The 15,976-nt window shown below is 61.2% G+C and overlaps 1 protein-coding gene across 1 annotated transcript; it reads left to right on the top strand.

The window, feature by feature from the left end:
- The first annotated feature begins 11,045 nt into the window (after positions 1–11,045).
- On the top strand, positions 11,046–15,101 carry LOC131570367 (epithelial membrane protein 3-like). Its single transcript, XM_058822718.1, has 5 exons — positions 11,046–11,081; positions 11,810–11,894; positions 13,406–13,508; positions 14,172–14,312; positions 14,944–15,101. Exons 2-5 carry the CDS (start codon positions 11,817–11,819, stop codon positions 15,099–15,101), a joined length of 480 nt encoding a protein of 159 aa, XP_058678701.1. The 5' UTR covers positions 11,046–11,081; positions 11,810–11,816.
- The last annotated feature ends 875 nt before the right edge of the window (positions 15,102–15,976 follow it).

Raw genomic sequence — 15,976 nt, 5'->3', positions numbered from 1 at the left:
ACTTCCCCCTCCCTCCCGGGCCCGTTTTGGGCCGTTTCGCGCTGTTTTGGGAAGTTTGGCCGTTGCCGGGGGCAACGCGACCGCGACAGCCGCAAATATTTACTGGGTTGCCATGGCAACGGGGTGGGGTGGGGGACCCTGACATCCGGTGAGGGGAGGGGGGGGCGCTCAGGGACCCCCCAAATTCAGCCGGGGGTGGGTGGGGAGGGGGGGGGGCTCAGGGACCCCCCAAATTCAGCCGGGTGGGGGTGGGGCGCTCAGGGACCCCCCAAATTCAGCCGGGGGGGGGTGGGGAGGGGTCCCTCGCGGCTCAGCACCTGTGGGAGGGAGGGAGGGAGGGAGGAGGGGGCTCAGGGGGGACCCGGGTGTACGGGACCCCCACCCATAAATCAGGGACCCCCCCCCAATGGCAGCAGGACCCTGACCCATAAATCTGGGATCCCACCCGTAAATCCGGAACCCCCCAATGGCAGCGGGACCCCCACCCATGCACCCAGGAGCCCCACCCATGGGGCTCGGGAGCTCCATCTGTGGATTTGGGACCCCCACCCATATCTCAGGACCCCACCCGTGAATCTGGGACCCCTCCTATGGGGCTCGGGACCCCCACCCATAGACCTGGGACCCCCACCCATGCCCCAGGACCCCCACCCATAGACCCAGGAGCTTCATCCGTGGGTTCAGGACCCCCACCCATAAATCTGGGACCCCCACCCTCGGCACAGGGACCCCCACTCATAGACCTGGGACCCCCACCCGTAGGTCTGGGACCATCGCCCATGGCTCCAGACCCCCACCAATGACCTTGGGACCCCCACCCATGGACCCAAGAGCCCCACCCATAGGTCTGGGACCATGCCATGAGTCTGGGACCCCCACCCATAGACCCAGGAACTCCCTCTGTGGGTTTGGGACCCCCACCCATATCTCAGGACCCCCACCCACAGATCTGAGACCCCCACCCATGGCACCAGGACCCCACCCATAGACCTGGGACCCCCACCCACGGCACAGGGACCCTCACCCATAGATCTGGGACCCCCACCCACGGTTTTGGGACCCCCACCCACGGCACAGGGACCCCCACCCATATCCCAGGACCCCCACCCATGTCTCAGGACCCCCCCCGGCCCCCCCACCTCTCTCAGGACCCTCTCCCGCAGCTCTCGGGGGCTCAGGGGTCTCTGCTCCTCCTCCTCCTCCTCCTCCTCCCTGCGGGGATTGGGGGCACCCCTGGGTGCTGTGACGGGGGGGCACCCCTGGGTGCCCTGGGACCCCCCCCCCTCATTCCGGGGGTCTCACCTGGGGCTGGGGGGGCGCGCGGGGGGGGGGGCGGCTCCGAAGGGCCTCGTTCCCTGCCCGGACCTGGGGGGGGACCCCAAAACCCCGAATTTTCCCTCAATTAACCCCGAAACTTCCCCCAATGAACCCCCAATTTTTTTCCCCAATAAATCCCGAATTTTTCCCCAATTAAACCCCAAATTTTTCCCCAATGAACCCCCAAATTCTCCCCCTGCCAAACTCAAAATTTTCCTCAATGAACCCCAAATTCTCCCCTAATAAACCCCCGAATTCCCTCCATAAATCCCAAATTTTCCCCAATAAATCTCAATTTTTTCCCCAATTAACCCCCAAATTTTTCCCCCAAATTTCCCCCAATAAACCCCCAAATTCTCCCCCTACCAAACTCAAAATTTTCCCCAATGAACCCCCAAATTCTCCCCAATAAACCCCAAATTTTCCCCTATGAACCCCCAAATTGCTTCATGAACCCCCAAACTTTCCCCAATGAACTCCCAAATTTTTCCCAAATGTCTCCCAATAAACCCCAATTTTTCCCTAATAAACCCTCAAATTCTCCCCGTGCCAAACCCTAAATTTTCCCCAATAAAGCCCAAAATTCTCCCCAATGAACCCCCAAATCCTCCCCCTGCCAAACCCAAAACTGCCCCCCAAAACCGCCCCAGAATTTCCCAAAAACTCCCCAAAATCTCCCCCATAAACCCCAAATCCTCCCAAAATTTCCCCCCAATAAACCCCAAATTTTTCCCCAATGAACCCCCAAATCCTCCCCCTGCCAAACCCAAAATTGCCCCCCCAAATTGCCCCAAAACCCCCCAAAATTGTCCCATTGAACCCCCAACCCCCCCCCCCCCCCCAAAATCGCCCCAAAACCCCCCAAAACCGCCCCAAACCCCCCCAAATCTCCCAGTCCCCCCCAGTTCCCCTCACCGGGTTTTGGGGTGCCCCCCCCCGCAGCAGCAGCCGGGTCACCCCCATTTCCAGGCGCCGCAGCTGCTCCCACAGGGGGTCCCCCGAATTTTGGGGGTCACCCCAATCCCGGGGGTCCCCCCAATCCTGGGAGGGGTCCCCCCCAATCCTGGGGGGGGTCGGGGTCCCCCTGTGCCTCCTCCAGCTGGGCCAGCAGCTCCGACAGACCTGGGGGGGACCCCCGAAATCAGAGGGGACCCCAAAATCTGGGGGTGCTCACTGAACCCCAATAACCCCCCCCCCCCTAAATTATACCCCCGGACCCCCCAAAAACCACCCCAAAAACCCCTCAGGACCCCCCAAAAATCCTCCAGGAGCCCAAAACCACCCCCAACCCCCCCCAAAATACCCTTCAGGACCCCCAAAAAACTCGATGACCCCCCCAAAAACTCCTCAGGACCCCCCCAAAAAAATCCCATAAACTCCCTCAGGACCCCCAAACCCCCCCCCCCCCCCAAAAAACCCATCAGGACCCCCCAAAAACCCCTCAGGACCCCAAAAATCCTCCAGGAGCCCCCCAGGACCCCCCCAAAACCTCCCATAACCCCCCAAAAACCCCCCTAGGACCCCCCAAAATCTTCCCATAAGCCCCTCAAAAACCTCTCTGGACCCCACAGAAAACCCCATAGGACCCCCCAAAACCCCCCAGGACCCCCAAAATACCCTTCAGGACCCCAAAAAAACCCCAATAACCCCCCCAAGTTCCACCCCCAGACCCCAAATGGCCTCTCAGGACCCCAAATTCCACCCCAGACCCCAAATAAATCCCCCCAAAACCCCCTCAGGACCCCAAATTTCCCCATCCCAGACCCCAAACTGCCCCATCCAGCCCCAAAATTCCACCCACAACCCCCAAATTTCCCCCCCAGACCCCAAATAAACCCCCCATAACCCCCCCAAAACGCCCTCAGGACCCCAAATTAACCCCACAACCCCCTCCCCCCCAAATTTACCCCCCCAGACCCCAAATTTCCTCCCCCAGCCCGCAAATGACCCCAAGTTCCACCCCCAGACCCCAAATGGCCTCTCAGGACCCCAAATTTCCCCCTCTCAGACCCCAAATAAGCCCCCCATAACACCCCCCAAATTCTACGCTCAGACCCCAAATTACCCCCCGAGACCCCAAACTGCCCCTCCAGCCCCCAAATTACCCCCCCCCAGATCCCAAATTGCCCCCCAGGACACCAAATTACTCCCCCCAGACCCCAAATAAACCCCCCATAACCCCCCCAAAAACCCCTCAGGACCCCAAATTAACCCCATAACTCCCCCAAAATTACCCCCCAGGACCCCAAATTACCCCCAGACCCTAAATTACCCCCCCAGACACCGAATTACCCCCCATAACTGCCCCCAAACTACCCCTCCATACCCCAAATTGCCCCTCCAGGACCTGAATTACCCCCCATAACTGCCCCCAAATACCCCTCAGGACCCCAAACTGCCCCTCAGGACCCCAAAATCCCACCCCCAGACCCCAAATAAACCCCCCATAACCCCCCCAGAATTACCCCCCAGCACCCCAAATTACCCTCCCGGACCCCAGAACTGCCCCCCCCCAAACCCCAAATTTCACCCCCAAACCCCAAATTTGCCCCCCAGAGCCCAAATAACCCCCCCATAACCCCCCCAAACCCCCTCAGGACCCCAAATTAACCCCACAACCTCCCCAAACTGCCCCCCCAAACCCCAAATTTGCCCCCCAGCCCCCAGATTTGCCCCCCAGCCCTGTTACCTGCCCTCAGGTGCTGCAGCTCCTCCCTGCCCCTCCTCTCCCGCTCCCGCAGCTCCCGGGTCTCCATTTCGGGGTCCCCCGGGGGTCCCCCCGGCTCCTCCTCGGGGGTCTCGGCCGCCGCCACCGCGGCCCGGAGCTGGGGAGGGGGTTTGGGGGATTTGGGGGGATTTTGGGGCGTTTTGGGGGGATTTGGGGGGATTTTGGGGAGATTTGGGGGGGTTTTGAGAGGGATTTTAGGGGATTTTGGGGGGTTTTGAGGGGTTTTGAGGGGGATTTGGGGGGATTTTGGGGGGATTGGGAGGGGGGATTTGGGGGGTTTTGAGGGGATTTTGAGGGGATTTTGGGGGATTTTGGGGGGATTTGGGGGGATTGGGAGGGGATTTTGGGGGTTTTGAGGGGATTTTGGGGGGATTGGGAGGGGGATTTTGGGGGATTTGGAGGGTCTGGAGGGGGATTTGGGGGGGATTTTGGGGTGTTTGGAGGGGTTTTGGGGGGACTCTGGGGTGTTTCAGGGGGCTGAGAAGGAGTTTTGGGGTGTTGGGAGGGGGATTTTGGGGGGCTGGGAAGGAGTTTTGGGGGACTTTGGGGTGTTTGGAGTGCTGGGAGCGGTTTTTGGGGTGTTGGGAGGGATTTTGGGGGTCTTGGGGGTGCTGGGAAGGGGTTTTGAGGGATTTTTAGGGGGTTTTGGGGATTTTTGGGGGTGCTGGGAGGGGGTTTTGAGGGGGTTTGGGGGTCTTGGGGGGTGTTGGGAAGGGGTTTTGGGGTGTTTTGAGGTGCTGGGAGGGATTTTGAGGGGGTTTTGGGGATTTTGAGGCTGCTGGGAAGGGTTTGGGGGGGATCTCTGGGGGACTTGGGGTGCTGGGAGAGGTTTTGGGGGAGATTTGGGGGGGTTTTGGGGGGCCTGGGAAGAAGTTTTGGGGGGAATTTGGGGTGTTTGGAGTGTTGGGAGGGGGTTTGGGGAGGATTTGAGGGGGTTTGGGGGATTTTGGGGTGCTGGGAGGGGGTTTTGAGGGGGTTTGGGGGGCTAGGAGGGGTTTTGGGGTGTTTTAGGGGGCTGAGAAGGAGTTTTGGGGTGCTGGGAAGGGATTTGGGGGATTTTGGGGGGTTTTGGGGTGCTGGGACGGGGTTTTGGAGTGTTGGGAAGGGGATTTGGGGGATTTGGGGTTGTTTTGGGGGGCTGGGAGGGGGTTTTAGGGGATTTTTGGAGGTTTTTGGGGGGGTTTGGGGTGCTGGGAGGGGAGTTTGGGGGAATTTTGGGGTATTGAGAGGGGGATTTAGGGGTTTTTGGGGTACTGGGAGGGCTTTTGAGGATGGTTTTGAGGTGTCTGGAGGGATTTTGGGGTGCTGGGAGGGAGTTTTGGGTGGATTTTGGGGTGTTGGGAGAGGTTTTGGGGAGGATTTGTGGGGTTTTGGGGTGCTGGGAAGGGGTTTTGAGGGATTTTGGGGGTTTTGGGGTGATTTTGGGGAGGATTTGTGGGGTTTTGGGGTGCTGGGAAGGGGGTTTTGAGGTACTTTTGGGGGTTTTTGGGGTGATTTGGGGGTCCCTGGGGGGGTTTTGGGGTGCTGGGAAGGGTTTTTGGGGGGTTTTGGGGTGATTTTGGGGTCCCACCTGCCCCACGTGCTGCTGCAGCTCCCGGTGCTGCTCCGTCAGCAGCAGGAACTGAGAGAAGCTCTGGGCGTCCCCTGCACCCCAAAAAAAACCAACGGGGGAACCCCAAAATTGATGGGGGAACCCCAAAAATCCACCATGGGAACCTTCCCTGAACCCCCAAATCCACCATGGGACCCCTCAGACTCCCCCCAAATTCCCCTGGGACCCCTCAGAGCCCCCCAAAATCCCCCTGTCCCCCCTCACCGTCCATCCAGGCCTCTTCCTCCTCCTCCTCCTCCTCATTTTTGGGGGGCTCCATCCCCTCGGGGGGGTCCTCGGGGGCTTCAGGGGGGGCTCGGGGCTTCAGGGGGGGCCGGACTGGGGGGAGGGGGACATCCATGGACCCCCAAAATCCTCCCCAAGAGATCCCTGGGCACCCCAAAATCATCCCCAAGAGATACAGGGACCCCCAAAATCCTCCCCAAAATATCCAGGGACCCCCAAAATCCTCCCCAAGAGATCCAGTGGTCTGGGGGGGCACCCAAGACTTGGGAACTTGGGCACCCAAGTTCCCAATCCCAGTTCCCAATCCCAGTCCCTCCCGTTCCCTCCCAGTCCCCCCAATTTCCCCTAGTTCCCAATCCCCAATCCCAGTGTTCCCAGTCCCTCCCAGTCCCTCCCAGTTCCCAATCCCAGTCCCCATTCCCAGTTTCCCCAGTTCCCATTCCCAGTTCCCGTTCCCGGTTCCCATTCCCAGTTCCCCCAGTTTCCCCAGTTCCCGTTCCCAGTTCCCATTCCCAGTTCCCGTTCCCAGTACCCATTCCCAGTTTCCCCAGTTCCCAGTTCCCGTTCCCAGTTCCCGTTCCCAGTTCCCGTTCCCAGTTTCCCCAGTTCCCGTTCCCAGTTCCCCAGTACCAGCTCTCTCCCTCGCTCTCCCTTTGCTGCCCAGGAAGCTCCGCAGGCGCCTCCAGTTCCCAGTCCCCATTCCCAGTGCTCCCAGTTCCCATTCCCAGTTCCCCCAGTCCCCGTTCCCAGTTCCCCCAGTCCCCATTCCCAGTCCCCATTCCCAGTGCTCCCAGTTCCCAGTTCCCCCAGTCCCCGTTCCCAGTTCCCCAGTCCCCATTCCCAGTCCCCATTCCCAGTGCTCCCAGTTCCCATTCCAGTTCCCGTTCCCAGTTCCCGTTCCCAGTTTCCGCATTCCCAGTTCCCCCAGTCCCCGTTCCCAGTTTCCCCAGTTTCCCCAGTTTCCCCAGTACCGGCTCTCTCTCTCCCCCTCGCTCTCCCTTTGCTGCCCAGGAAGCTCCGCAGGCGCCTCCAGTTCCCAGTCCCCATTCCCAGTGCTCCCAGTCCCCATTCCCAGTCCCCATTCCCAGTTCCCATTCCCAGTTTCCGCATTCCCAGTTTCCCAGTTTCCCCAGTTTCCCCAGTACCGGCTCTCTCTCTCCCCCTCGCTCTCCCTTTGCTGCCCAGGAAGCTCCGCAGGCGCCGCTGCCGCTCCCGGAGCCGCCCCCGCTCCCGCTCCCGCTCGGCGTCGTCCGGAGCCCCCCGGGACCCCCCCCGGGACCCCCGGGACACCCGCGGGACCCTGGGGGACACCGGGGGGACATTGGGCTCAGGGGGGGAGCCGGGATTTTGGGGTGCTCTGGGAATTTGGGGGTGTTCAGGGGGGGTTTAGGGGGGTTTGGGGGAGTTCCAGGGGGGTTTTTTTGGGGGGGGGGTTTGGGGTGTCGGGGGGGATTTGGGGATCCCAGGGGGGTTTTGGGGTGTCAGGTTTAGGGGTACCAAGGGGTTTGGGGGTTCCAGGGGTTTTTTGGGGGGGGGGGGTTTGAGGGATTTGGGGTCTCAGGGGGGATTTGGGGGTCCCAGGGGGGTTTTGGGGTGTCAGGTTTAGGGGTACCAGGGGTTTTGGGGGGTTCCAGGGATTTTTGGGGGGTTTTGGGGTGTCAGGGGGGATTTGAGGGAGTTCCAGGGGGGTTTTGGGGGATTTTTGGGGGTTCCAGGGGGGTTTTGGGGTTCGGGAGGGTTTTGGGGTGTCAGGTTTAGGGGTACCAGGGGGGGTTTTGGGGGATTTTTGGGGGGTTCCAGGGGGGGGTTTGGGTGTGTTGAGATTTGGGGGTGTCAGGTTTTTTAGGGGTATTAAAGAGGATTTGGGGGGTTTTAGGGGTTCTGGGGGGTTTTGGGGTGTCTTGGGGAGGTCAGGGGGATTTGGGGGTGTTGGGATTTGGGGTCCTAGGGGCGTTTTGGGGGGTTCCAGGGAGGTTTTGGGGTTTTTGGGGTCCCCACCCGTCACTCTTGGCGGTCGCCGCTCGCTCCAGCTCGGCCTCGATCTGCCGCTGGGTGTCCTCCAGCTCCTGCGGCCAATGAGAGCCCTTTGTTGCCCCGTGATCCATTTCCCAGCCAATCAGAGCCCTCTGTTGCCCCATGATCCATTCCCCAGCCAATCAGAGCCCTCTGTGAGCCTGGGATCCATTCCCCAGCCAATCAGAGCCCTCTGTTGCCCCATGATCCATTTCCCAGCCAATCAGAGCCCTCCATCACACCAGGATCCATTCCACAGCCAATCGGAGCTCTCTGTCACCCTGGGATTCATTCCCCAGCCAATCAGAGCCCTCTGTGAGCCTGGGCTCCATTCCCCAGCCAATCAGAGCTCTCTGTCACCCCGGGATCCATTCCCCAGCCAATCAGAGCTCTCTCTGATGCCAGGATCCATTCACCAGCCAATCAGAGCTTTCTCTTTCTCTGAGATTCTTCCCCAACCAATCAGAGCCGTCCATCAAGCAGGATCCACTCCCCAGCCAATCAGAGTCCTCCATCCCCCTGGCATCCATTCCCCAGCCAATCAGAGCCCTCTGGGATCCTTCTCCGGCCAATCAGAGCTCTCTGTCACCCCTGGCCTGAACTGGGGGGCACCAAGGAAATTTGGGGGGGCTCAGGGGGATCTTGGGGGGGTCTGGAGAGATTCTGGGGGGGTTTGGGGGTGTTTTGGGGGGCTCAGGGTGATCTTGGGGGGGTCAGGGGGATTTTGGGGGGTTGGGGGATTTTTGGGGGGGTTTTGGGGGGGTCAGGGAGGTTTTGGGTTGCTAAGGAGGGGTTTTGGGGGGTCCAGAGGGATTTTGGGGGGGTCAGGACAGATTTAGGGGGGTCAGGGGGATTTGGGGTGGCTCAGGAGAGATTCGAGGGGGATCAGGAGGGATTTTTGGGGGGCTCTGAGGAGTTTTGGGGGGTTCAGGGGGTTTTTGGGGGGGGGTCAGAGGGATTTGGGGGGGGTCAGGAGGAATTTTGGGGGGGGGGCAGTGAAGTTTTGTGGGTTTTTTTTGGGGGGTTCAGGGCAGTTTTTGGGAGTTTCAGGGGGGATTTTGGGGGGTTCAGGGCAGTTTCTGGGGGGTCGCAGGGGTTTTTGGGGAGGGGTCTCACCTGGAGCCGCCGCCTCAGGAGGCGCCGCAGCCGCCGCCGCTCCCCCCGCAGCCCCTCGAGCTCCCGGCGCAGGCGGGGCAGGACCCCCAGGGACGCCCCCAAAATGGCCCCTGCCTGTGAGACCCCCAGGACACCCCCAAAATGCATGTGAGACCCCCCCAAAATGGGGCAGGACCCCCAGGGACACCCCCAAAACGGCCCCTGCCTGTGAGACCCCCAGGACACCCCCAAAATGGGTGAGAGACCCCCCCAAAATGGGGCAGGACCCCCAGGGACACCCCCAAAACGGCCCCTGCCTTGGGACGCCCCCCAAAATGGGTGAGAGACCCCCAGGGACACCCAGGGACACCCCTAAAATGGCCCCTGCCTGTGAGACCCCCAAGACACCCCCAAAATGCATGTGAGACCCCCCCAAAATGGGGCAGGACCCCCAGGGACACCCCCAAAACGGCCCCTGCCTTGGGACCCCCTCAAAATGGGTGAGAGACCCCCAGGGACACCCCCAAAATGGGACAGGGACACCCCCAAAATGGGACAGGGACCCCCAGGGACCCCCCAGAACGGCCCCTGCCTTGGGACCCCTCCCCCTAAAATGGGTGAGAGACCCCCAGGGACACCCCCAAAACTGATGCTGCTGCCTGTGGGACCCCCCAGAACCAGTCAGGGACCCCTCAAATGGGTCAGGGACCCCCAGCCATGGCCCCGAGCCCCCTCCCCAGTCCCGGGGGTCTCTCTCAGCCCCCTCCTCACCCTCTGCAGCTCCCCCTGCAGCAGCTCCGCCCTGTCCATCTCTGGGGGGGCGGGGGGGGCGCTGAGACCCCCATCGAGGGCCCCGGGACCCCCCCCCAGCCCCAGCGACAGCGCCAGCGTCTGTCCGTCTGTCCGTCCGTCTGTCCCCGTGTCCGTCCCCGTGTCCGTCCGTCCGTCTGTCCCCGTGTCTGTCTGTCGGGGCTGGCGCCGCTTTGTTGGTGGCAACGAGGGGACAACCCCCTCGACCCCTCCCCCTAAATGACGTCACCAGCACCCAAAATTACCCCTAAATCCCCCCCCCCCCGCCCAGAACCCCCCGACGGACGCTCCGAGACCCCCAGACCCACCCCAAATCCCAGCCCAGATCCCCGAATCCCGTCCAGGACCCCCAAATTCCATTCCAACCCCTCCAGGACCCCAAAATCCATCCCGGCCCCCCAAATTCCATCCCAGACCCTCTAAGACCCCCCCAAATTCCATCCCAGACCCTCCAGTCCCCCCCAAATCACATCCCAACCCTCTAAATTCCATCTGAGCCCCCCAAATCCCATCCCAGTTCCCCCCAGTCCCCCCAAATTCCGTTGCAGACCCCCCAAATCGCCCCAAATTCCATCCAAGCCCCCAAGTCCCCCCCAAATCCCCCCAATCCCCCCCAAATCCCATCCCGGCCCCCTAAATCCCGTCCCAGACCCCCAAATTCCAACCCCGCCCCCCAAATTCCGTCCCCGCCCCTAAATCCCCCCCCAACCCCCCCCCCAGGACCCCCCAAATTTCCCCTCCCCGCTCTCACCGCTGTCACGTGACTCCCCATCGCCGTTGCCATGGAGACCGCGTGACGCTGGAAAAAAACCGGGGCGTGGTCACAGCGGTCACGTGATTCAGTGTAATCGCTACCTCAGCGCGAATCGACCAATCACAGGCTGGGTGGGGCTCGGGCTTGCAGCCAATCACAATCAGGGCGCGGCCGCAGCGCCGACAGCCAATCAGAGGTCGTTATTTTACCACTAAACCCCGCCCCTCTCCTTCTTGACCAATCACAGCGCAGCGCGCCGCGAGAGGCGGGGAAACCAAAAACAAAAACCCCAACCAATCAGAGGCCGCCGAACTTTTCAGCCAATCCGACGCCGGCCCTGAAATCAACAACCAATCAGAAGCCGGGATTTGGGGGCGGGGGGGACTGCGGGTCTGGGCGTGGCCAGGGATGGGTGTGACCCTTTGTGGGCGTGGCCATGGAGTGGGTGTGGTCAGTTTGGGGCGTGGCCGGGATTGGCGAGGCCACGCCCAGCCCGTAACGGAACGAGCGGAGCTGCGGGACCGAGAGTGGGTGGGGGGGATTGGGGGGGATTGGGGGGGATTTGGGGGGGTCTGAGGGGGATTTGGGGGAGTTTTAAGGGATTTTGGGGCATTCGGGGGGGATTGGAGAGGTACTGGGGGAGATTTGGGGGAGTTCTAAGGGAGTTTGAGGGGGATTTGGGGGGGTCTCGGGGGAAACTTGGGGGGGATTTGGGGGGTCTCTGAGGGACTTTGGGGAGGACTTGGGGGGGTCTAAAGGGCCTTGGGGAAGTCTGGGGTGGGATTTGGGGGTCTCTGGGTGGGTTTGAGGGGGATTTGGGGGAGTTTTAAGAGATTTTGGGGGTTTGGGGCGGGATTTGGGGGGGATTGGAGGGGAATTGGGGGAGATTTGGGGGGTTCTAGGGGGGGGTCCAGGGGGGATTTGGGGGAGTTTGAGGGGGGATTTGGGGGAGTTTGAGAGGGGGTTCTAGGGGTGGGTCTGGGGGGGATTTGGGGGAGTTTGAGGGGATTTGGGCTCTCTGAGTGGGTTTCGGGGGGCTCTGAGGGTGATTTGGGGGGGTCCGGGGAGGATTTTGGGGGGCTCCAAGAGGGTTCAGGGGGATTTGGGGGGAGTTCTGAAGGGGCTCAGGGGGCTCAGGGGGGGATTTTGAGGGCTCTGAGGGACTTTGGGGGGGATTTTTGGAGGTTTTGGGGTTTTGGTGGGGGGGGGGGGGGGTTGGGGTGCCCTGACCCCCCCCCTGCACCCCCATTCCCAGCCCCACCATGCATCTCCTGCCGGCCGCCGTCACCGCCCTCCATCTCCTCATCCTCCTCCTCTTCTTCATCGCCACCCTGGACAAGGTGGGACCCCCGGGGGGACCCCCAGGGGGATTTTGGGGGGTCCCAGGGGGATTTTGGGGGGTCCCGGGGAAATTTTGGGGGTCCCAGGGGTGTTTTTGGGGATCCCAGGGGGATTTTGGGGGATCCCAGGGGGATTTTGGGAGGTCCCGGGGACATTTGAGGGGTCTCAGGGTGGCTTTTGGGGGGTCCAGGGGTGTTTTGGGGGGTCTCAGCGGGATTCCAGGGCGATTTTGGGGGGGTCCCAGAGGGGTTGGTCCCAGGGGTACTTTGGGGGGCTCCTGGGGATATTTTAGGGGTCCAAGTGGTATTTTGGGGGGTCCCAGGGCGTGGTTTTGGGGGTCCCAGGGGGATTTTGGGGGGGTCCCAGAGGGGTTTGGAGGGCTCTCAGGGTGGTTTTGGGGGTCCCAGGGGGTTTTTGGGGGGTCCCAGGGGTGGTTTTGGGGATCCCAGGGCGATTTTGGGGGGGTCTCAGGGGGGTCCCAGGGCTGGTTTTGGGGGTCCCAGGGCTGGTTTTGGGGGTCCCAGGGGTATTTTGAGGGGTCCCAGGGGTTTTTTGGGGGTCTCAGAAGTGTTTGAGGGGTCCCAGGGTGGGTTTTGGGGGGTCCCTCGTCCCTACCGTGCCCCCCAAAGTTGCTGGGTGCTCTCTCAGGATTTCGGGGTGCTTTTGGGCTGTTTTAAGGTGGTTTTGGGGTGTTTTGGGGGTGTTTTTGGGGTGGTTTTGGGGTCCCCCAGGGCCGGTGGGTGCCGTGTCAGGATTTGGGGGTGCTTTTGGGGTGTTTGTGGATGTTTTTGGGGTGTTTTGAGGAAGTTTTGAGGGTATTTTGGGGTCCCCCAGGGCTGGTGGGAGCTCTTTTGGAATTTGGGGTGTTCTGGGGGTGTTTTGAGGATCTTTGGGGTGTTTTTGGGGGTGTTTTGGGGGTGGTTTTGGGGTGTTTTGAGGATGTTTTGAGGCTCTTTTGGGGATGTTTTGAGGATATTTTGGGGTATTTTGGGGTCCCCCTGGGCTGTTGGGTGCTGTATCGGGATTTGAGGATGTTTTGGGGATGTTTTGGGGATGTTTTGGGGATGTTTTGGGGATGTTTTGGGGGTGTTTTGGGGTGTTTTGGGGATGTTTGGTTTTGAGAATATTTTGGCGGTGTTTTGATGATATTTTGAGGATGTTTTTGGGGTGTTTTGAGGATATTTTAGGGCATCTTGGGGATGTTTTGAGGATATTTTGGGGTGGTTTTGGGGTTCCCCAGGGCTGGTGGGTGTCTCTCAGGACTTGGGGGTGTTTTGAGGATGTTTTGAGGATATTTTGGGGTGTTTTGGAGATGTTTTTGGGGATATTTTTGGGGGTGTTTTGGGGGTGTTTTGATGATATTCTGGGGTGTTTTGGGGATGTTTGTTTTTGAGGATTTTTTGGGGTGTTTTAGGCGTGTTTTCAAGATGTTTTGAGGATATTTTGAGGTGTTTTGGGGTGTTCTGGGGGTATTTTTGAGAACATTTTGGGTATTTTTGGGGTCCCCCAGGGCTGGTGGGTGCTGCCGGACTCGCAGCCCCTGAACCTCTGGTACGACTGCGCCCCCCAAAACCGATCCCAGGGCTGGGAGTGCAGCAGCCTCGGCCTCAGCCGTGAGTGGGGGTCCCGGGGGGGTCCTGGCAGGAATTTTGGGGGTCTTGGGGGGGTCTTAGGGGAGTTTCGGGGGTCCCCAGGGAGTCCTGAGGGGGTTTGGGGGAGTCCTGGTGGATTTTGGGGGTTCCTGGAGGGGTCTCGGGGGGTCTTGAGGGGTTCTGGGGGAGTTTTGGGGGGGTCCTGGAGGGGTTCCAGGCGGGTTTTGGGGGTCCCTGGGGGGGATTCTGGGGAGATTCTGGGGGGTCCTGGGGGGTCTTGAGGGGTCTTGGTGGGATCCTGAGGGGGTCCTGGGTAGGCCTGGGGGGTTCCTGTGGGGATTTTGGGGGGTTCTGGGGGGATTTTGGGGGTCCCGGGGGGATTTTGGGAGTCCTGGGGGGTCCCTGGGGTGATTTTGGGGACGATCCTAGGGGGGATTTTGGGGGGTCCTGGGGGGGGGTTTGGGGGGTTCTGGGGGGAGTTGGGGGTCCCTGAGGGGATTTTGGGAGGTCCTGGGGATTTTGGGGGGCAGCGATAAGTTTGGGGGCCCCAGGTCGGTTTTGGGGTCCCTGGTTAATTTGGGGGTCTCACTGGGGGTCTATTCCCCCCAGCCGTGATGGTGGTGATTTTTTGGGGGGCTGATGGTGAATTTGGGGGGGCCGTTGTTAATTTCGGGGTGCCCCCAGCGCTGCTGCGGGGCGTTCAGGGCCTGGTGGTGTCGGCGCTGCTGCTCTCGGCCCTCGGCCTCCTCCTCTTCCTCGCGCAGCTGCTGGGGGGGCCCCGCGGGCGCCTCTTCCTGCCCTCGGCCGCTGCCCAGCTCGCGGCAGGTCAGTCACCCCCAAAACCCCTGCACGGGGCTCCCCAAAATCCCCAAACCCCAAAACCCCAAAAAGGGGCACCCCAAAATCACCCGGACCCCAAAAAGGGGCACCCCAAAATCCCAGGACCCCAAAATGGGGCACCCCAAAACCCCAAACCCCAAAACCCCTGGGGCACCCCAAAACCCCCAGACCCCTAAACGGGGCGCTCCAAAATAACTGGGGCTCCCCAAAACCCCTGGGACCCCAAAATGGGGCTCCCCAAAACCCCAAAATTGGGCTCCCCAAAACCTTTGGGGGCTCCCAAAACTCACTGGGGCTCCCCAAAACCCCTGGGACACCAAAATGGGCTCCCCAAAACCCCAAAATGGGGCTCCCCCCGAGTCCCTGTCTCCCTCGTGTCTCCCCAATGTCCCCCCAATGTCTCCCAAGTGTCCCCCCATTGTCACCCTGATGTCCCCCCCCACCCCCGGATGTCCCCACAGGTGTGACGTCACTGCTGGGGGCGGGGCTGTTTGTGGCCGCAGGGGGCGGGGCCAATAGCAGTGTCACCCTGATGTCACCCTGATGTCACCCTGATGTCACCCTGTGTGTCACCCCATTGTCACCCTGATGTCCCCCCACCCCGATGTCCCCACAGGTGTGACGTCACTGCTGGGGGCGGGGCTGTTTGTGGCCGCAGGGGGCGGGGCCAGCCTTGGGGGCCGTCCCGGGCACTGCCCGGCGCTGGCCGGGGTGGGCGGGGCCCTGGCGCTGGCCAGCGGGGGAGGGTACCTGCGGCTGCGGACTCGGGAGTGACCACGCCCACCTCGGACACGCCCACCCGCGACACAGCTGCTGGATTTGCGTACTGGACACGCCCACGTGAGACACGCCCACTGACACACACATTGACACACGCATTGGACATGCAAATCTGGGACACGCCCACTGACACGCCCAGTGGACACCGCAATTGGCTGTGCCTGTTGGACACGCCCACTGACACGCCCACCTGGGACATGCCTCTTGGACACGGCCTCCTGGGACACACCCATTGACACGCCCACTGGACACACCTGCTGGATGAATGCACCTAGGACACGCCCTCCTGGACACACCCACTGGACACGCCCCCCTGGCACACAACAATTGGACCAGCCCATTGCCACGCCCTCCTGGGATGCACCAACTGGACACGCCCACTTGGCCCATTTGGACACGCCCATTGACACGCCCATCTGGGACACCGCCATTGCCACACCCACTGGACACGCCCCCTTGGGACATGCTAATTGGACACACCCATTGACACGCCCACTGGGCACGCCCACTGACACACCCAGCTGGGATGCACCAAGTGGACACGCCCACCTGGGACACACCTATTGGACACACCCACCTAGGACACGCCCCCCAGACACAGCCATTGGACACGCCCACCTGAGACACACTCATTTGCATGCCCACCTGGGACACGCCCACTGGACAAGGCCCCTCCCAGCCCAACCAATGATCCTCCAATGACATCATCGATGGCAAGATCGCGATGTCATCAACAAGATGGGTGTGGCCAATGACATCATCATCATGATCAATGAGAGTTCTGGTGATGCTGATGCAGCTGATGACATCATCAACAAGAGGGGTGTGGCCAGTGACATCATTAGCATCGTCGATGACATCATCGACAG

The sequence above is a fragment of the Ammospiza caudacuta genome, chromosome 34, assembly GCF_027887145.1.
Source record: "Ammospiza caudacuta isolate bAmmCau1 chromosome 34, bAmmCau1.pri, whole genome shotgun sequence".
NCBI lineage: Eukaryota > Metazoa > Chordata > Aves > Passeriformes > Passerellidae > Ammospiza > Ammospiza caudacuta.
The sequence above is the reverse complement of the archived record's forward strand: the minus strand, read 5'-3'. Positions and strand labels throughout refer to the sequence as shown.